The sequence below is a fragment of the Carlito syrichta genome, unplaced genomic scaffold, assembly GCF_000164805.1.
Source record: "Carlito syrichta isolate Samal-C Ts95f unplaced genomic scaffold, Tarsius_syrichta-2.0.1 Scaffold287969, whole genome shotgun sequence".
NCBI lineage: Eukaryota > Metazoa > Chordata > Mammalia > Primates > Tarsiidae > Carlito > Carlito syrichta.
Window position 1 is genome coordinate 127,025 of NW_007232065.1, and position 22,247 is coordinate 149,271.

The following is a 22,247-nucleotide window of genomic DNA, read 5'->3' on the forward strand; positions in this document are numbered from 1 at the left end:
CAACTTTCCCAAGTTCACTGCGAACATCTGTCCGGAGTCGGTGTCTTTGTCAGTTCTTTGGAGACCTGCCGGTGACACTGGGCGAGACGCGGGCTTTCTTTCCTGCTGCACTTTCCCCTTAAAAAAGAAAAACAAAACAGATAACAAGACACAGCAAGTCGTAAAAAAACAAAGGTGTGTGTGTGTGTGTGTGTGTGTGTGTGTGTGTGTGTGTGTGCGCGCGCGCGCATCGTGAGCAATAACAAGCCGGAAAGTTGTGGCGAGGTCACCAGTGAAAAACTATTTGCGTGTCTGGTGGGGCACCCTCGTTGGCAGCAGATTAAAAATATTTGCTGAACTGCAGGCTCACATGATCCAGATTCTCCCTCCCCCCCCAAATCAGGAGGGAAAAAAGACTTGGCGAATTCTGCAGTTAGAGTATGATCATGGAAAACTCCTCAGCTGTGGTTTCTGGGAACTGTGTTTTGAAATGGAACTGTAGTGATCAGCGGCCCTGCGGTGGCCATCGAATGCGGGATTTACTGGGGAGCAGAGGACACTTGGAGGCCAGGGAGGACCCAGCACAGACCACCCAGTGATCCAGGGTGCTGGTCCCCCCAATACCCCCCTTACCGGCAATGCCATCTTTCTGATAAAACCATATTGCTGGCAGTGTTTGTTTAAAACAAAAGAAAACATGGAGAATGGCGTGTGAGTTCCTTTGGGAAGCTACTGACAAATAAGCAAATTAAAAAGAAAGAGAGCAGCATGTTGTCATGGCAACAGTGCAATTAAATTACTTTACTGTCAGCCATGATATAATTTTCCTGTTTGGAAGCTCAGGAGACATAAAACTTTCATTTGGAGCTCAAGTTGGCTTTGGAGGCTGGGTTGTTCTGTTTTGTAGTTGCTGTGTGGATCTGCTGGTGATCAGAACATTTCCTGATGGGATCGGAGAAAACTTTAGTAAAAGAGAGACAAGCCTCACGTTGGTGTGTTCATACAGAACTTAAGAGTAAGGCCGGGCACAGTAGCTCACTCCTGTCATCCCAGCACTTTGGGAGGCCAAAGCAAGAGGGTTGTTTGAACCCAGGAGTTCGAGACCAGCCTGGGCAACATCGTGAGATCCTGTATTTCTATTAGGTCTATTAAATCAAGAGTACTATTAGGCCTGACTTGGCATACGCCACAATCTAAAACATAGGCTTTTTTTCTTTAAAATGTGTTCCAAGCAGCCTTCTTATCGAACAGAGAGAAATATCAGCCGTGGGTGAATTTGAGGCCTCTGTCCTGTCCTGGCTGAGTTGCACCTTGAGGCCCCGTGAAGTTTCTTCCCCATGGAGTTGGGAATTGCAGGGGCCCTGGGAGGCTCCCTTCGGGCCTCATGTCCAGCAGGTCCTGCTGCTCCATCCTCTGGAAGAGGTCTGTGCACTGGCACCCTGGGCTGGCTGTTGGCCCCAAGTGGTGGTCGCTGGAATATCCCACCCCAGAACTCCCCACTGTAGCTGCTGTTGTGTGAAATGCAGGTTAGTGGGCACTTAGAGACTTGGGGAATAGTGTCTTTGCTTTTGACATGTGCATTCATCTTTTGGGTACATGGCCTGGTCTTCTCACAGGGAGGGGAATCACACCAGGCCCTGTGGAGCCCAGCATGTGGTTGCAGTGCCGGGAGACCTTCCTCCTCGTCTCCACAGCCCTGTCTAGCTCACGCCTGCTTGTGTTTGTGACCGGTCACCTCCTCGTTTTTTCTTTTTTCCTTCTTCTCATCAGATATTACTTTCTTCTCTGTTTACTTTCTGTTCTAGGTCATTGATAACCACAGGAGGGTGGGGACTTGGGAGAGACAGAATTCTAGGGCAGTTTCTGTTGACTTTGTCTCTGGTCTTGCAGCTGGCTGTGGGCTCAGGACTTTGCCCACCAGTCGTAAGCTCGGCTAATGGCTTGTCTCATGTTCCCGAAGTCCCATGTATTGGTGGTGCCCCAAGTCACCTACTTGCCGTCTGGGTACAGCATCACAGTAGCTCAATGTATCCTTCCTCCAGCCTGAGTCCATGAAATTCTTTGTCATTGGAAAATAGAATTAAGTTGACAGTTTTTGTGGGGATACAAAAATCAATGAAAGCAACCCAATTGGAGTTCACTGTGGCCACCGTTTAATTCGGAGGCCATGGTGGTATCTCCTGTGGAAACAGCTGAACTTTGTGGAAACTATAGGCCTGACACTGATAGGTCTTTCTCTTTGAGAAGGATGAACATGAGACCAGTAACCTGCAGTGACAAGGGTTCTGCACGTCTTTATTTTGTGGTGTTGATCACGAAGTTTGAAAAACTTTTACATGCGCATGTGTTTATGTATGACAGAACAATGAAGGCACTGAGAAAAAAGGAATTTTCCCAGGGTCACAGTGAGAGTCTCCACAGGTCTAGGCGGGAGTCATGGTAAAATGTCTTTTAATGGAGTATTTGTACATTAAAGGTGCTGGGAGTATTTTCAGTTGTGGTTTATTTAAGCAGCATCAGGTCACCTTGCCATATGAATAGAGGATTGATTTTTATTTTTTATTTTTGTAGAGATGGGGTTCTTGCTAGGTTGCCCAGACTGTTCTTGAACTCCTGGTCTCAAGTGATCCTCTTGATTCATCTTCCCAAAGTGTTGGGATTACAGGCATGAACTACTGTGTCCTGCCTGGACTGTTTTGGTTTTTTTTTTCCGTAGAGACGTGGATCTTGCTATGTTGCCCAGGTTGTTCTCGAATTCCTGACCTCAAGCAATCCTCCTGCCTCAGCCTCCCACAAGTGTTGGGATTACTACAGTGGTGAGCCACTGTACTTGGCCTGGACTCCGTTTTTAAAAAATTTATATTTTGTCGAGATAGGGCTCTTGCTATGTTGCCCAGGCTGGTCTCAAACTCCTGACCTCAAGTGATCCTCCTGCTTCGGCCTCCCAAAGTGTTGGGATTAAAGATGTGAGCCCCTGTGACTGGCCTGGACTGGTTTTTATTTTTATTTTATTTTTTATTTAACTTATTTTTTTTTAGAGACAGGAGTCTTTCTATATTGCCCAGACTGGTCTCGATCTCCTGGCCTAAAGCAATCCCCCTGCCTGGGCATCCCAAAGTGTTGGCATGACAGGTGTGAGCCGTCACACCTTGCCTGGACTGGTTTTTATTCTTATTAGCCCATCTCGGTGTGGTGGGATGGGGGTCTGTGTGGCTCGGTGCAGGAGCTGGGAGGTGGTGCCTCTGTCCGGCAGCCGGGCTGTGGAGGCAGTGGGGAGGCAGGAGGCTGGGGGACGCTGCCTTTGTGCCGCGGGTCTCACCGGCTCCCTGCTTCTGTGTGGCCTCTCCTAGGAGCCTTCACGTAGATGGGTCCCGGCATGCCTCCCAGTAAGAAACCGGAAAGCTCAGGAATTAGCGTCTCCAGCGGCCTGAGGCCGTGTCTCCGGGGCCGCGGGCGCTCCAAGGCCCTGCAGGAGGACGATGACCTCGACTTCCCCCTGCCCGACCTCCGACTAGAGGCGGCGGCCATGGAAGATGAGGAGCTCACCAACCTGAACTGGCTGCACGAGAGCAAGAACCTGCTCAAGAGCTTCGGGGAGCCGGTCCTCAGGAGTGTGAGCCCGGTGCAGGACCTGGACGACGACACGCCCCCGTCCCCCGCCCACGCCGACGCGCCCTACGACGCCCGGCAGAACCCCAACTGCAAGCCCCCTTACTCCTTCAGCTGCCTCATTTTCATGGCCATCGAGGACTCGCCCAGCAAACGGCTGCCGGTCAAGGACATCTACAACTGGATCCTGGAGCACTTCCCGTACTTCGCCAGCGCGCCCACGGGCTGGAAGAACTCCGTGCGGCACAACCTGTCCTTGAACAAGTGCTTCAAGAAGGTGGACAAGGAGCGGAGCCAGGTAAGCCCGGGAGCCGCGTCCTCGGCGTTTTGATCCTTCACTTTTCTCCACTGAACAATCAACGCGCGTGTTCTCTGTGCTGAGGCAGCAGTTCCAGTGGGTTTTATTTTCTTTAATTCATGTCGACGATTGTAAAGGACTTCCCTTCCCATAGTCTATTGTTGCACACTATTATTATTATTTTTTGAGGTGGGGGTCTCATTCTGCTACCCAGACGAGAATACAGTGGCACCATCACACTCACTGCAGCCTCAAGCTCCTGGGCCCAGGCGATCCTCCCATCTCAGCCTCCCAAGTAGCTGGGGCTACAGGTGCCACCGTACTCGGGCTAACTTTTAAATATTTTTGTAGAGATGAGGTCTTGTTAAGTTGCCCAGGCTGGTCTTGAACTCCTGGGCTCAAGCAGTCCTCCCTCCTTGGCCTCCCAAAGTGCTGGGATTACAGGCGTGAGCTGCCACTCATGGCTGGGTTTTATTTTCTTTAACTCATTTTGATGATTGTAAGAACTTCTTTTTCCTAAGCCTGTTCCTTATGCACTATTTTTAGTGTTTGTACTATCTGAGGGTTTTCCACTGAGAGCGTTTTCATCATCACAAAACTGTGGTTTGCAGACCTGATTGGCTGTCGTTATCATGCCTCAGCGTGGGTGGATCATTGTGGTTTTAGAGTTTGAGCAAAGGTCGTAGTCCGTGAGTCGTGTACATGTATATTTGGGAAAAGCGCCACCAGGGGCTAGAGAAAGATGTCATTTCTTTTCTTTCTGAATCTGAATGTGAAAAAAGGTAACTTCTTCAGTGTTCTGGAATAAATGACAGTAATGGACATTGGGAAGAGATGTAGCATACTCATGTATTTATTTTAAATTTATTTTTATGGTTTTTGTAGAGACAGGGTCTGGCTACGTTGCCCAGGATTGTCTTGAACTCCTGGCATCAAGTGATCCTCCCACCTTGGCCTCCCAAAGTGCTGGGGTTACAGGTGTGAGCCATGGTGCTTTGCCTTGAGTTTACTTACATACTCTAAGACCAGACAGATGGGAGTTGCCCAGGTGACTGTCATATTGAAGTGTCTGGCAACTTGAGTGTTGACTTTAACGCCTTCATTTGTACTTCATGGTCAGCTAAGAGAAGACAGTTTTAATAATTTGCATGACTGTTCTTTTAAGGAATATAGTAGGTACTAGAGAAACACGTTCCACTGTTAGAAGTGGGAGACAAAATTGTGATCTGCTGGGCATGGTGGCTCATAGCTGTAATCCTGGCACTTTTGGAGGCCGAGGTGGGAGGATTGCTTGAGCCGAGACCAGCCTGGGCAACCTAGCAAGAGCTTGTCTCTACAGAAAATCAAACAGCCAGGCGTGGTGGCACACGCCTGTAGTCCCAGCTACTCGGGAGACTGAGGATCGCCTGAGCCCAGGAGGTTGAGGCTGCGTTGAACCGTGATTATGCCACTGCACTGCAGCCTGGGAAACAGAGTGAGACCCTGACCAAAAAAAAAAAATTGTGATCTGGCTTCGAGTTCTGAAGAGATATGCAGCTGCCATTAGACTACATTGCCAGGAAGGTTCCCCACCCTGAGCTGTTGCTGGCTGGTGTCTCCAGCTGGACTCAGTGTTCACAATGTTCCCGAGGGCAGCTGGTCTGTTTCTCCCCACTTTTGAAGTTCAGGTGTGGGTGCAGGACCACCCTAGTATGGTCAGTGACTGTGTGGGGCTCTGGCCTCTTTCTCTCCGGATACGTGTTTCTGTTTCAAGTGGAGCCTGGGAATCTGCATGTCTTTGGCATGGAAGGATCTGGAGAGGGAGGTGGCGCAGCCGTGCTGCTCCTTGCTGGGCTGGGTTGTTATGTCCGCAAGTGCTGTTCACCCTGAGTGCATGTTCCAGATGGGGTAGGTGGGGCTAGGGAGAGGAGAGAGGTGGCTCCCAGGAGCCATACTTTGGTCAGGGACACAGAGGGAGCCTAGGGGAGTGTGCAGATGGGAATATTTATGGTTTCTGGACTGCTCACAGGTCTTCACTTATAAGTAGTTGTAACCGAGAATGCCATGATCAGGCTTGGTGTGGTGACTTACACCTGTAATCCCAGCACTTTGGGAGGCTGAGGCGGGAGGATTGCTTGAGCCCAGGAATTTGAGATCAGTCAGAGCAACATAGTAAAACCTCATCTCTACAGAAAAATAAAAACATTATCCTGGTGTGGCGGCATTCATCTGTAGTTCCAGCTACTTGGGAGGCTGAGGCTGGAGGATTGCCTGAGTTCAGGAGGCCAAGGCTATTGTGAGCTGTGATCAGGCCACTGCATTCCAGCCTGGACAGTAGAGCAAGACCCTGACTTAAAATAAAGTCAACAAAATGTGCCCCTTTCAATCTGGCGGGGAAGCCTGTGGCTGTGGAGCTTCCGCTGTCCCAGGTGTCCCCTGCCCTGCAGCCCCAGTGTGGGCGTTTGCACAGCCGCATCCACGCTGGGCTCTGTTGGGCACTCTGAGGTCGCTCTTGGACCTGGGGAGACCCGATGCCCCTGGAGAGAGCCGAGTCTGCGGTGCTGGAGGTGTCTGCAGAAATGGACCTCTGTGGGAGAGAGGGAGAATCTTAGAGCCTGGAGAAGAGACCTGTCCAGGTGCCCCAGGCTGTGTGTCCCAATGAAGCAGCAGACAGGGCGGCCAGTGGGTATGGTGCGCCCCATGTGACCATGTGCCTGTGTGCCTGTGGGATGTGGGTGCCAGGCCCAGAAGAATAAGTCAGTGGATGTGCATGTTGAGACGGGACCAGCTCGTGTGCAGCAAGGCCTGAGGGGCAACCCCTCCCATCTGCTTTGGGGTCGGGGGGGGGGCCTGGGGTGGTGGGCGCTATGTTGGCTATTGAGGCACCCAGGAGGAGCTGCAGAGCTCCCTCCACACACTTCCCACTGAATTCTGGGAGTTAGGTATTCATTCCCTCCCTCCCCACTGAATTCTGGGAGGCACATATCCCTGCACCCCCCCCCCACTGGATTCTGGGAGTCATGTATCCCCCAAACCCTCCCCCACTGGATCCTGGGAGTCATGTATCCCTGCATCCCCCCCTACTGGATTCTGGGAGTCATATATCCCCTCAACCCCCCACTGAATTCTGGGAGACAGGTATCCCCTCACATCTTCCACTGGATTCTGGGAGTCATGTATCCCCCCCTGCAGTGGATTCTGGGAGTTGCATATCCTCCCATGCCGCCCTGCTGGCTTCTGGGAGTCATGTATCCCTCCCCCCACTTTCCACTGGATTCTGGGTGTCAGGTATTCCCCCCAGTCCCCCGCTGAATTCTGGGAGTCAGGTATTTAATCCCTCCCTCCTCACTGGATTCTAGGAGTCATGTTCCCCCCCCACTGGATTCTGGGAGTCATGCATCCCCCCACTTCCCCACTCAATTCTGGGTGTCAGATATACCTCTTGCTTCCCCCACTGGATTCTGGGAGTCCTATATCCCTCCCTACTCCCCTACTGAGTTCTGAGAGTCAGGTATCCCCCCGAATGGATCCTGGGAGTCGGGTATCTCCCCTCCTCACCGGATGGATTCTGTTTCTTAGGTATCCACCCCCTTCTGCCCCCACTGGATTCTGGGAGTCATGTATCCCCTCCAGCCCCCCACTGGATTCTGGGAGCGAGGTATCCCCCACACCCCTCCACTGGATTCTGGGAGTCATGCATCTTCCCTCTCACTGGATTCTGGGAGTCAGGTATCTCCACCCACTTGATTCTGGGAGTCAGGTTTTCCCGGTGAAGATTGTCAATCCAGGTAATCACAAATACAGACTGTTGAAGGGGAATGGTTTTAAAGATTTTCGTTTTTTTAAAATCAGGGTCTCTCACTCTGTCACCCAGGCTGGAGTGCAGTGGCACCATCATGACTCACTGCAGCCTCAGCTTCCTGGGCTCAGGCAATCCTTCTGCCTCAGCCTCCTGAGTAGTTGGTACTATAGGCACATACCACCACGCCAGCTAATTTTGGGTTTATTGTAGAGACATGGTCTCACTATGTTGCCCAGGATGTTCTTGAACTCCTGGGCTCAGGTGATCCTCCTGCCTTGGCCTCCCAAAGTGCTGGGATTACAGGCATGAGCCACTGAGCCTGGCCTGAGATTGTTAATCTTGTGAAATGCTGAGTTCTGGCTTCCTATATATATTGACCTGTGTTGATGTGTTTCTGATCAAATGAGTCAATTTTGTGGTTGAGAGTTTGTTCCCAGCATTGGTGAGAACAGAGCAAGGGGTGTGAGCTTTTCCTCTTTCTCCTCCTTCCTTGGGTCACTGGGGCCAGCTGGTAGCTACTTTGAGCGGCTGACACCCAGGTGTGCTCAGGTGGCCCAGGCCCTCCCAGGGCACTACCTGGCCCCTTTGCTTGGAGGTCTTCTCTGGCCAGCTGGGTAGAAGGAGGGTGTTCCCCCAGTGCCTTGCCCGGTGGAAGTTCTGACCCTTTGGCTCTACGGGTAAACTTGTTTTTCTCCCAGGGGATTTTATTTGGAGGTGGCCCCCACAGTGAGGTTGGCCTCGACGCAACTACTAAATGCACGGGAGAAACACCTTAGATGAAGGGGAGATCCAGGCTTAAGTTGCATGTGCCATTACCCCTTTTGCATTTTTTCCTTCTGAAAGTGAAGGGTACAGTGAGGTTGATGTAGCAATGGGAATGCAGGCTCCCTGGGGCTTGGAGCATAGCTGCTTGGCACCAGAGGCCCCTGCGGCACTTCAGGATGGGGACCCTTTCTTGGCTCCCCGCGCCACAGAGATGGGTGGTTCTCTCAAGTGCCCTCAGGGTTTCCAACACTGCCAGGCTGGAAACTCCTCTGTCCCACCACCTGCTGAGATGTCATCAAGAGCCATCCCCGGGATGAATGGGTCAAAGGGGCTGAGGTTTGTCTTCCATTACATCTCTTAGAGGACTTCGAAAGAGGGTTTTGTCTTTGGTTTTTTTTTTTTTTTTTGAGGTGGAGTCTCACTCCATTGCCCAGACTGGAGTGCAGTGGCATGCTCATGGCCATCTCAGCATCGACCCGTTGGGTGCCAGCGATCCTTCTGCCTCAGCCTTTCAAGTAGCCAGAACTATAGGTGCACACCACCACGCCTGGCTAATTTTTGATTTATTGTAGAGGTGAGGTCTCACCAAGTTGCCTGGGCAGATTTTGAACCCGCGGGCTCAGACAATCCACTTGCCTTGGCCTCCCAAAGTGCTGGGATTACAGGCTGAGCCATTGAGCCTGGGCTATCTTTGTTTTTTAATCATGGAATTTTTTTTTTTTTAAGTTTCACTCTGTCGCCCAGGCTGGAGTGCAGTGGCATGCTCACGGCCACCACAGCCTCAACTTCCTGGGTTCAGGTGATCCTTCTGCCTTGGCCTTCCAAGTAGCTGGAGCTTCAGGTGTGCACCACCACACTTGGCTCATTTTTTGATTTATTGTAGAGACGAGGTCTCGCCATGTTGCCCAGGCTGGTCTCAAACCCGTGGGCTCAGGCAGTCCTCTTGCCTGGCTTCCCAAAGTGCTGGGATTACAAGCATGAGCTACTGCGCTCAGCTGGAAAATTTTCTTTTCTTGAGTTGGGGTCTCACTTTGTTACCCAGGCTGGAGTACAGAGGCACAATTATGGCCACCACAGCCTCAACCTCCTGGGCTCAGGTGATCCTTCTTCTGAGCCTCCTGAGTAGCTGGGACTATAGGTACACACCACTATGTCTAGCTAATATTTAAAAATTTTTTTGTAGAGATGGGGGTCTCTCTATGTTGCCCAGGCTGGTCTTGAACTCCTGGGCTCAAGCGATTCTCCTGCGGCAGCCTCCCAAAGTCCTGGGAGTGGGTGAGGCACTGTCTGGCCTATTTTTTTTGTTTTGAATAGGAGTCTCATTCTGTCACCCAGGCTGGAGTGCAATGGTGTGCTCACAGCCACCACAGCCTCAACCTGCTGGGCTCAGGCGATCCTTCCACCTCAGCCTCCCAAGTAGCTGGGACTACAGGCACGTGCCACCATTCCTGGCTAATTTTTGATTTATTATAGAGATGGGGGTCTCACCCAGTTGCCCAGGCTGGTTAAGTGTGTTCCAATTTCCTGGGCCCTATTCCTTCTTCAGGCCCTTCCTTGGTCAAGAGACCCCTCAGTTGGGCCATGGAGCATTCTGTGTGCCTCCCTGTGATTTCACTTCCTCGTCCTTCCCTTCCCTTTTCCCACCAAGTGGAAGCCAGAGCCGAGGTCAGGTCACATTCTGGACTGTCTTGTGTCCTTCCTGCCCAGGGCCAAACTGGGGACACTGAGCTGGAGCTGTGGGTTCCTGTGGGGTTGGCGGGTTCCCTCCTCTGCAGAGAGCTGCGCCAGCCTTTTGCTTGACGGTTTCGCCTGTTGATGATCTGGACTTGCCTCAGTTCAGGTACAGTTTTCAAGTCTGGGATTAAGTTCTCTGCCTCCTAAATACAGGTCTTCACTAGGACTGGGTGACATGCTCACGCTTGTGATCCCAGCACTTTAGGAGGCCAAGGCAGGAAGATCACTTGAGACGCCAGGAGTTTGAGTCCAGCCTGGGCAACATAGTGAGACCCCTATCTCTACAAATAACTCAAAAAGTTAGCCAGGTGTGGTGGCAGGCATCTGTAGTCCTGACTACTTGGGAGGCTGAGGCAGAAGGATTGCCTGAGCCCAGGTGATTGAGGCTGTGGTGAACTGTGATCCGGCCACTGTACTCCAGAGAATGAGACCCTGATTCAAAAAACAAAAACAAAAGCAAAACAGATCAGCATGTAGTAAGCCTTCGTGGTACTTGTAGATGAGAGTACAGTGCAATAGTTTTTGTAGACTGGGTTTTAATGCCTCAGGTCTGGGTGTTTCTATTTTTGTATTTTTTTTCCCCTCTTGCCACCGTAACAAAAAACATTGTCATCAGAAGGTTTATAAGGAAACACAGTGCAACTGAGGGCCCCAGTTGCAGCCTGTAGAAATGGGCGCCCCTGCCTTTTGCCTTCCCGGACAATGTGCATGCGTTCTTGCCAGACCCCGTAGGATTCGCCCTGTTTATTTTCTCCTTGAACTAGATGAGGAATTGTCAAGTTGCTTATTGGAAGTCACACAGATAGTGAGGGGCCGAGCAGGCTTTCCTCCTGATTCCCTCCAATTCATTTTTTTTTTTAAGAGATAGGGTCTCCGCTCTGTCACCCAAGCTGGAGGACAGTGGCACCATCTTGGCTCACTGCAGCCTTGACCTGCTGAGCTCAGGCAGTCCTTCCACCTCAGTCTTCCAAGCAACTGGAACTACAGGCATGTGCCACCCAGCTAATTTTTTAAAAAAATTTATTGTCGAGACAAGGTCTCGCCATGTTATGTGGGCTGGTCTCGAACCCCTGGGTTCAGGAAATCCTCTCACCTCTGCCTCCGGAAGTGCTAGGATTAAAGACATGAGCCACTGTGCCCGACTTCAATATACTTTTTAAGGTACCTACTCTACTAAGTGCTGAGAGGATACAGAAGTGAACGCCTTGTGGCCCCTGCCTAGGAGACACTCATGGTGCAGTGCTCCTTCCGTGGTCTCCTCACTTGTACACCTTCTCCTGTAGATTCCGTCCCCTGGTGCCCTGTCCCATCTCATCTGCTTTCTGTCTCTCACGTCACTGCTTTTCTGGACCTCATAGACACCCTGCTTTTCCAGTCCCCAGAGTGACATCCTGGGAAGGTGCAGGTCACCTCAAGGGGGTCCACACTGCCTCTGGGAGGCTTGGGTTTCCTCCACCCAGGGCCTCAGCCGTATGTCTATCCAGGGTATACGTGCTCACTGTTGACAACGTGGAGGCTGGTGTTCGTTGGAGGATGGTGTAGTCTGGTCCTGCATTCTCTTTGGGTTGGGCGCTGTGGCTCTGCGTGGGTCTACCTGATTTCCTTGCAGATACCCTGCCTGGATCACGACCAGCAGGAAATCACTTCAGAGCCTCCCCCGTGGGCCAAAGAGGCTTTGGGGTCTTCACTGGCAGTCGCTTTAGCGGCGGGATAATTCTCTGAGCAGATAATACCAGAAGTGGGCACATTGGCCACCTATTTGACGCTTGTGGATTTCAATTTTTTTCACCAAAGTAATGGGTTGTTTGGGTTAATTTATACTTTTTCATGGAGCCCTGGGTCGCTTGATGCCCTTAAGCTTTGGCAAGATGGTAGGAGGTTTCAGAGTCATAGAAAATTTCACTGCCTTTCTATTGGACTTTTTTTTTTGAAACAGAAGGTGAATGCATATATCTTTAAAAGCTAATGTACCAGCCTGGATAACATAGCGAGACCTCATCTCTACAAAATATAAAAAAAAATTAGGCAGACGTGGTAGCATACATCTGTAGTCCCAGCTACTCGGGAGGCTGGAGTGGGAGGTTCGTCTGAGCCCAGGAGTTGGAGGCTGTAGTTGGTTAGCCATGATTGTGCTCGTGCACTGCAGCCTGGGCAACAGAGTGAGACCTCAACTCAAAAAACAAACAAAAGTTGTGCGTTTGGACTCACACTGTTTATTGGGCGAGGCTTTGGTTGAAGGTTTTGGCTTCACGGGGTTTTCTTTTCCTTACCACCCTTGCCACTTTGAGCTCACTTGCCACCTCTCTCAGTGCATCTGTCTGATGAGCCATGGCACTGTCCCTCAGCCACACTGGCTCCCATGCTGGCCTGATGCTCTCAGACCAGAGGAGTCTGCATTGTCCCTGTGGAGGCCTTCCCATATGTAGGCTGTCAGCATCCTGTCTCCAGTCATTCGGGGCCCCTGGGGCCCCCCTCCTGAGTTGGTATGCTCAAAAGTTAAAACAAAAAGTGGGATTTGGTTCTTGCCCTTCAGTAGTTGACATCCAGGGAAACAGGAAATAGGATGCACCATAAAAAAAGCAACCGAGCCGCTTTGAGTCTGGGAAGTGACCAGTGAGGAACTGATTGCACCATTTGGAGTCAGGGAAGCTTCCCTTCCCCAGAGAGGGACATTTGGATTGGAGATGAAAGAGTGATGGGCAGGTTGTGAATATTCTTTGTTTTTGAGTTGGGGTCTCACTCTGTTGCCCAGACGGGAGCACGGTGGCACCATCACAGCTCACTGCAACCTCTAACTCCTGGAGAATCGCTCAAGTGATGCTCCTGCCCTAGCCTCATGAGTACCTGAGGCTACAGGCCTGCACTACAGCATGCAGCTCAGTTTTTAAATTTTTTTTGTAGAGATGAAGTCTTGCTGGTCTTGAACTCCTGATCTCAAGTGATCTTCCCGCCTAGACCTCCCAAAGTCCTGGGATTACATGCATGAGCCCCTGTGCCCAACCTGAATATTCCTTGTATTTCTTGAATATTTTGCTAATGTAAAGCATTCTTTGGTTGTGGGAATGATCATGAACCTTCTAAGAATGTGACAGTCAGAGGAGACTCGACTATTTATGATTGGAAACCCAAATAACAGCTGTTTCAACAGGCTCACAGTGTCTCTCCATCACAGGAAGTGAGCCTTGAGCTGGGCACGAGCATGTACTCCGGGCCTCTGTGCTCTGCTGTCTTTGGGGCGTTGCCATACTCCGTTCCCAGTCTCCTCTCCCTCCGTCCGGGGTGGCATAGCACAGCTTTATTTTAGGAAACCTAAGGGGCGTGTAGGGAGGGCACAAGGCGTTCCTGCTGACCTAGCAATTTCAAGGGGCTTTCCCCGAGATCCCACTGTCTGCTTTCTTCTCATTGGCTGGCTGGAACCTGGTCACGTAACCGCTTAGCTGCAAGGCATACTGGGAAATGTAGTCTTTGACTGGGTCAATTGCAACCCCAAGTAAAATGTTGGTTCTGTGACTAAACAAGCATGGAATTCTCCGCCACAAAGGTCTGGAGGCTCAGAAATCCAAGGGGCATGTTGGGGAAGAGTCCGAGAATGGGAGGGAGAGACTGGTGGTGGAAGTTTATATAGACGAGAGCGGTAGGGTTTGGTTAGGGTTAGGGTCAATGTTAGGGTTGGGGTTGGGGTCAAAGTCAGGGTCAGGGTTAGGGTCAATATTAGGGTTAGGGAGAGCTTGCGAAACAGGAGACTTGAAGTTACTTTGGTAGCTCAAAGAAAGCAGCATCTCATAAGCATTATTGTTATCCAAGGTTTGACTTCAGGACATTCTGGTTAAATTGCACTTGATGTCTTCAACAGCAGGAGCTTAATAGAGGGAAGGCGTCAGTTGCCTGTGCCAAGTATGACAAGAAGAGGAGGGTGCTTAGGGTTGGAGAGAGGGTGTCGTGTGGACTGGTTCTTTTAGGAATAACCTGGGGTTGCTGTGTAAGATCACAGACAGTGCTGCGGGCAGAAGGAAGGCTGGGACTGTCCTCTAGGGACAGGACTGATGTCTACTGAACTAATATCATTAGCCGGAGTACACCCAGCTGGTGGTGTGCGCATGTGTTCTGCTGTTAGAAGTCGAGGCCGAGTCATGGGAGTCCATGGACTTTGATCATGGCTAGAATATAGGGGAAAAGTTTTTGGTATCATAGCCATGCACCAAATCATGCTCAGTGCTCCCCGAGATCTCAGCTGAGTGCTGAGTACCTCCGAGCTCTTTAGATGCTGTCATGGAAATGAAAACCTGGCATTTGAGCCTTGGCTCAGAGGATTTGCCCAGTACATAGCTTACAAAGTAAAAACTGTACCCTGCACTTGTGAAGAAAGTGGCTTCTGTCATAAATATATATTTTGAGTTGGAGTCTCAGTCCATTATATACTCCAGTGGCACAATCATGGATGAACACAGCCTCAACCTCCCAGGCAGGAGATCCTCCTACCTCGGTCTCCCAAGTAGCTGAGACTACAGGCACGTGCCACCACACCTGGCTAATTTTTTGATTTATTGTAGCGACAATGTTTCTCCATGTTGCCCAGGCTGGTCTTGAACTCCTGGTCTCAAGTGATCCTCCTGCCTTGGCCTCCCAAAGTGCTGGGATTGCAGGCATGAGCAACTGTACTGGCCTATTTCAGTTCCTAGAGGAACTCACTAGTGTTGTGCCCAGAGAATTCATTTTGGGGTGTAGAATCCTTTCAGACATGACTCACCCGAACTTGCTGGTTGCAGCTTTGCTGGCAGAAGAGAGCAAACCTCTGCTACTGTGCCGAGGACTCGACTCTGTCTGTGTCCAGGCTGTCGCGTGTCTGATGTGACGGGGAAACGCGCCCCAGTGACCGTCCCCCTCGGCAGAGCCCCCAGGCCAGGCTTCTGCACGTCCTTGCCATCTGGTCCCTGGCTGGGAAGAGGCATTTTTCTTGTGTATGTGTCTCCATGGCAACGGGCTTGCAGTTGGTATGGAAAGTCGGCAGTCGCCCTGGCAACGGAGTTCCTGATGTGGGGCTCCCTGGCTTTTGGGGACAGCTCCGCAGGCCGGCCCGGCTCAGCTGTGGCAGGCAGGGCCCCATGCACGGGGCGCAGGCACTGGGCCTACTAGGGTCAGACGGTATCACGGGGCTAGAGGTGGAGGCCCCGCCCCATCAAGAGGGAGGGTTCACGGGGTGATAAATCAGACCAGGGTAGCTGCTGTCAGTGGAGAGTCGAGGGATCTCTGGGCAGAATCACTGCACTTTGCTGAGTGGAGGGTGTCGTGGGCAGGCCACTGGGCTGCAGGGACATGAAAGTTACCAGGCTGGCTTCTGTGCAGGAGCGCATGTCCCTGGGACATCATGTCAGTCCCAGGGTGCAGGGACAGAGGTGCAGGGATGCTCGCCGTCCCTCAGTGGCCTCATGCCCGTGTGTCCCCGCCATTCCCTGTGCATACGTTCTGGTCTCCCCTTGGCATCCAGGCTCCATCTATGCGGTCCCAGCTCTGCCTTTGCAGTCCTGGCTCCGCCTGTGCGGCCCCAGCTCCATCTATGCCATCCTGGCTCTGTCTGTGAGGTCCTGGCTCCATCTTTGTGGTATGGGTTTTGCCTCCTTGCATCGACTTGCCCTGCTGGAGTGTTGCCGTTGGCCACTGGGGTGGCATAGTCGTAGGACCTGGCACTATCCCATCAGCTCTGGGATGGTTTTTGTCATTGTTGCAGACCCTTAAATTCTTTCTCTTCCTGGATCAGGCATCCAGCCCTGGTGGAAACAGGGGCAGATCCCTCGGATCAAGATAGCCGCTCAGGGCCCAGGTGCAGTGTCTCATGCCTAAAATTCCAGTACTTTGGGAGACTGAGGAGGGAGGATCACTTGAGCCCAGGAGTTCAAGAACAGCAACATAGTGAGATCCTATCTCGACAAAAAATAGAAAAGAGTTAACCAGACGTGGTGGTACATGCCTGTAGTCCCAGCTACTTGGGAGGCTGAGGCAAGAGGATCACCTGAGTCCAGGAGGTCGAGGTTGTGGTGAGCCGTGATCGTGCCACTGCAATCCAGCCTGGGTGACACAGTGAGACCCCGGCTCAAAAAAAGAAAAAAAAATTAGATGCTTGGCTGGGGGCTGGAGACATCCCTTCAGTGAACATTCCAGAAAGCTCTGGATCTTCTGAAAACATTCTGCTAATGGCAGTGAAAATCCTAAGGAACTGTGGGGTATTTCTTCATTCCTCCATGTCCCGTGGATTCTCTCCCATGGCTGACGGGGTTAACATGCCGGGGATGTTGGGACTATCCAGCCTCCCTTCCTGTTGCCTCCCTGATACCTTCATCTTTTTCCTATTCTTTCCTGTAGGTTTGGGCTGGTGGTTCTGAAACTGGCCATGTTCTCTTTGGTGGCTGCCTCTTCCTCCCAGCTGCCCTCAGACTGCCTGTAAGAATCCTAGGAAGTTATGACCTCAGCCCCATCAGACAGGAGTGATGTCGGCTATCCAACCTGGGCTGTCCTGACTTCTAGGAGCAAGGCCCTGGGTCATAGTTCCTGATGACCTTTGTGTCCAGCCCACATTATTATGTAGAACTTTTTTTAAAAAAACAATTTTTAATAAAATTTTATTTTATTAAGTAGAGACAGAGTCTTGCTGTGTTGCCCAGACTGGTCTTGAACCCCTGGCCTCAAGCAATCCTCCTGCTTCGGTCTCCCAAGCAGCTGGAACTACAGGCGTGCGTCACTTCATCCTGCAAATAATTTTTTATTTTTGGTAGAAACGAGGTCTCATTTTGTTGCCCAGGCTGGACTTGAACTCCTAGCCTCAAGCAATCCTCCCATCCTGGCCTCCCGAAGTGCTGGGATTACGGACATGTGTCAGAATGCCCTGCTAAAGTAGACGTGATTTTCTTTTTTTTTTTTTTTTTTTGAGTTGGAGTCTCAATCTGTCACCCAGACTGGAGTGCAGTGGCTGCTCCCAGCCACTGCAACCTCAACCTGCTGGGCTCCGGCGATCCTTCTGCCTCAGCCTTCCAAGTAGCTGGAACTACAGACGCGCGCTACCACGCCCGGCTAATTTTTGATTTATTGTAGAGATGAGGTCTTGCCAAGTTGCCCAGGTGGGTCTCGAACCCACAGGCTCAGGCAATCCACTCACCTCGGCTTCCCAAAGCGCTGGGATTACAGGTTGAACCACTGAGCCTGGCCTCGACATGATTTTCTTTTTGCAGATGGGGAAACTGAGGCTCAGAGAAGTGCAGTGGCTTGCTGAGCTGCTGATGTGCGATCACGGACTGAGGCCTGTTTGCTCTTCTTTACTGCAGGTGGCTGGAGCAGAGGAGCCCTGGTAGGGTGGTGGGGCCATAGATCTGGGAAAGTGTGGGGTCTTAAGTACAGGGAGTGGAACTTTTATCCCTGAGTGTAGGGAAGCCTCCAGCCGCTTCTGAGCTCAGCTACGACCATACACAGGGCCAGGCATGGAATTCTTTCTGAAGCCTTAGAGCAGATGTGTCTAACCCGCAGCCCTCATGCCACGTGTGCCCCCAGACAGAGAGTCATGCGACCCCACAAGGTCCCTTAACATCACATGTTTTTTAGCATGTTTTTATTTTCTTCGTGAGTCCACTCGTAATTTCCACTTCTGAAGTACACCATCATACCTCACTCACGACAGTGCTTTCCGGTCACACATGACTTGGTGAGCAGCCGTTTTCATTGATGAAGCATATGAAGAGCAAAACTCGAACACACATTTCCTACGAGCACCTTGAGAACTCACTGAGAATGGCAACCACTTCCATTGAACCAGACATCAGTAGATTAATCTTACAAAAACAAGGCCAAATTTTCCACAAGATTGATATTGTTCTTATTTTTCTAAACTTTATAATTAAAAACAAAGACATCTTATATCGATACACTAACTGTATTATATGACTTCTGCATGACCCAAGGCAATTCCTCCTTACTCACTGTGGCCCAGGGAAGCCACAAGACTTCCCACAAGACTTCTTAGAGGTTCTTGCGGGGCCCTGGTCTCCACAGCAGAAATTTGTACTGCTCGGAAATCCAAGGGGCTGAATGCGGCACATCACTGGCTGCTTCTCCATTGGGGCAGGTTGGTGCACCAACAAACAAGCAAAAAGAATCTACTGTAGCGCAATTCTCAGTTTAAGCATTTTACTCTTATTTTTATCTGAATCTTGTTCCCATTGGCCATTGTTGTCATTGGCTGGTGCCACCACTTTCTACTAATATGTTGACTATCCTATAATTTCTGCAACTTAGAGATAAATGAAATGGGCGACCTGCCACTCTTGACCCTGCCCTCTGGATGGGGCTATTTTTTTGGTGTGGGGTGGAGTTTTCCTTCTTCTGTTTGAGGTGTGACTTCCCCCTCCCAGGTAAGCCCAGTGGATGAACCCTTTTGTTCTGTGGGAAACAAGTTCAAGAAGCGGATTTCACCCATGGCTTTGCTGGTTCCTCCACGTAGACTGATTTCTGGAAATGTGGAGGCTTCTGTGCTGGGGGACACAGAGGCGGAAGAGGCCTCCTTGGGGGATACACTGAAGCTCTCCCTGATGTGTCTATCTTCCACCCCCCACCGGATCCACATAAGTGACCCTTGATGCTGCCTCCTGAGTGTCTCTCCTGCTGTCCTTCCTCTGACACCACTGCCACCAACCCAGGGGGACCCCGTCGCCTGCAGATGGTGCTGAACCCTCCTGATTCTCCCTACCTCTGCTGTCCTCCCCCACCCCTCAGGGCTGCCAGAGGATAATTTAACACACACAAGTTTTGTCACACACTTCATGGTTCCTGCTGCCTGGGGTGGCTTGTCTCAGAGTGTGGCTCTGACCCCCAGTTTTAGACTAATCCAAGGTGTTTATTAGAGATGCAGATTTTAGGGTCTTAGCTCACACTTCCTGAATGGGAATTTCTGGAGGTGCTGTTTGAGAGTCTGCATTTCAGCAAACTTCCCAAATGACTCTTATTTACGCTGAAATTTGAGAAGCAGGACTTAGTGGATCAAGAGAGTATCAACTCTTCAGCAGAACTTATAAGATCTGTCTTTAGGCCTGGAACGATGGCTCACACCAGTAATCTCAGCACTTTGGGAGGATGAGGTGAGAGGATTGCTTGAGCCCAGGAGTTTGAGACCAGCTTGGGCAACATCGCAAGATGCTGTTTCTACAAAAATAAAAAATAAAAAAATTAGTCAGGCGTGGTGTCACGCGCCTGGAGAGACTGAGGTAGAAGGATTGCCTGAACCCAGGAAGTCGAGGCTGCAGTGAGCCATGATCACGCCACTGCCCTCCAGCCTGGGCAACAGAGTGAGACCCTGACTCTAAATACATAAAATACAACAAAATAAAAAGATCTGTCTGTCTTTGTGTTTTATGATGGAAGATTTCCATGGCGTAGTGTGATGGACTGTAATGGACAATGTAGCCATCATTGTGTGTATAGTGTATAAAGTGTAATGTAACCAGCACGGATTTCCACAGTCACAGGAAGTTAACATGTAACCCCTCTGGTGTCCTTGGTGTCCCCTCTCCTGCCTCCTCACCCCCTTTGCTGGGCTATTTTAGAGTCAGTTTCAGGTGTTATAACGTTGTATCTACAAATACTTCACAATGTATCTCTAACACACAAGAACTCAAGGACATGCACGCAACCAAAACACCCATTTATAACACCTAAAACAAATGAACCACAATTGCTCATTAGCTTCTCCAATCCAGCCAGTTAAAATGTATCATATTAAAAAGAAATTCCCAGTGACTTGTTACACTTGGAACCAACAGAGGGTGCCTCTGGAGCGTTTGATTGGCTCCCCTCTTTGTCTTTAGACCTGTGCTGCTGACTTCTCTTCTTCCCTCCCAACCCTTGACAGGAGGCCCTGTTTTCTGTCCCTCTCTTCTGCACTCATTCTGTGGGCCGGTCCTGCAGCCATTTTCCAGGACTCCCGGTTCCTCCAAAAGGCCACATGCTCAAATACTGACCTTCGCTTGCACATGCTGTTCCCTCTGTCTGGAATGCTGTTTTTCCTCTTTGCTTCTCTAGATGCTGTGTGTTCATCTGGAACGACCCAGCTTACCTGCACCTCTGCAAAACCTCCCAAATCACTATTTCCCGTTTAAAATTATGTTCCCAGGCCGGGTGCAGTGGCTCATGTCTGTCATCCCAGCATCTTGGGAGGCTGAGGCAGGAGGACTGTTTGAGTCCAGGAGTTTAAGACCAGTCTAGGCAACATAGAAAGACTTTGTCTCTACAAAAAAATTAGCTGGGCTTGGTGGTGTGCACCTCTAGTCCTAGCTACTTGGGAGGCTGAAGCAGAAGGATCTCCTGAGCCCAAGAGATCAAGGCTGCAGTGAGCTGTGATCGTGACATTGCAGCCTGGGTGACAACAACACCCCCACTCAAAAAAACCTTTTTTTTTTTAATGTTGATGGGAACAAACCCAACCATCTAACTTGATGGCTTCTTTTTCTTTAATTCCCAGACTCAGGTGGTCCTCTCGCCTTGGCCTCCCAAATGCTGGGATTACAGGCATGAGCTGCCTCGCCCGGCCTCCTTTTGTTTGGAATGTGGACTCATGAGCCTCAGTTTGAACAACTGTGAACACAACACATTCTTGATGTGGAGGCACAGTGACTACCCTGCTGGCTGCTCTGCCAGGGTGAACTGGTGTTGTGTGACCCTGGTTTTCATGAGTGCCCGGAGACACTTCGGTCAGCATCTTGCATTTGCCCATTTTTTTCCTGAGAAACTGCTCTGCCTGGACACTGTGCTGGGGGTGGAGGACTCGCCCACTGGGCCGTGATGGGCAGCGGGCCTGTCCCTTGGGTTCCAGGTGGCTCTCCCAGCAATGTCACCCTTGCATTTGGCCCCAGAAGACCAGACATAAGCAAGGGAATATGGTTTTCTGCACATAAGGCTTCTTGGCTTCTGGATTCTGGAAGGTCCACTGTGAACCTCAGCAGCTGCAGAGAGAACTTTCTGAAGACGTTGCTGCCGTACACACCCTCCACACATCCATCCTGAGGTTCTAAGCATCTCTCTTCAGTGACCTTCCTTCCTGAGTAATAAGTTCAAGAACTAGGATGGGCATGGTGCTCATGCCTATAATCCTGCTCTTTGGGAGGCTGAGGTGGGAGGATTGCTTGAGCCCAGGAGTTCAAGACCAGCCTGGGCAACATAGTGAGACTTCTTCTCTACAGAATACCAAAAGATTAGCTATTTGGGAAACTCAGGTTGGAGAACCGCTTGAACCCAGGTCGAGGCAACTATGAGCTATGATTGTGTGACTGCACTCCAGCCTGGGTGACAGTGAGACCTTGATTCAAGGGAAAAAAAAAAAAAAAAAGGGCAAGAACTATTGAAAGCAACTGGACTAAGGGTCAGCCTGAACTTGGCCTTTGGGAGAATGCTGCCCCCATGAACCTGGAGGGTCACATCCTGGGGATACTGGTCACATCTTCTCATGGGGTCAGTGGGTGGGGGGAGGGAGTCTGGAAGGGTTTCTGGAGATTTTGGTCATACATTCAATCTCTTTAGAGCTCCCTGGGGTCGTTTTTGTTGTCTTTAGTATCCGGTATTTTATTTTGCATGCCCCCCCCCCAAAAAAAATAAAGGCACGTTCAGTAATAGGAATCCACCAAGTGATGCGCTTGTCAGTGTGGAGAAAAAGCAAATCGCCTGCTCCGGGTGTGGGATTTCCGCTTAAAAAAAGCAGCTTAGAGCAAATCCCTGAACACGGGCTGCTGATTGAAAAATATATTAGTGGGTTTCACGGCTTTACCGTTTTCTTAAAGTAACAGTTTTCCTTACTTAAAAATATACATATATATAATATATAATATTTATGTTTGTGTGTATATATATGAAGGGGGAAAAGAAACAAAGGGAAAGAGAAACAAGAGTGAGAAAGGGAGAGTGGTGTGGAAAGAGGAAGAAGGAGGGGGGGGGAGAGAGAATGAGAGAAAGGGAGAGGGCTGTGGGGAGAGAGAAGCGGAGGGAGGAAGGAGAGAGAAAGGGGATGTGGGGGGGGGAGAGAGAGAAAGAGAGAGAGAGAGAGAGGCAGAGAGG

General features: G+C 50.6%; 1 protein-coding gene across 1 annotated transcript in view; it reads left to right on the forward strand.

Moving 5' to 3' along the window:
- FOXN3 (forkhead box N3) overlaps nucleotides 1–22,247 on the forward strand; it is a 282,909-nt gene that overhangs the window by 50,705 nt on the left and 209,957 nt on the right. Inside the window, exon 2 of the mRNA XM_008053223.1 lies at nucleotides 3,330–3,886. Within this exon, the coding sequence (XP_008051414.1) occupies nucleotides 3,344–3,886 (543 nt within the window). The 5' untranslated portion in view covers nucleotides 3,330–3,343. The remainder of the gene's footprint in view (nucleotides 1–3,329; nucleotides 3,887–22,247) is intronic.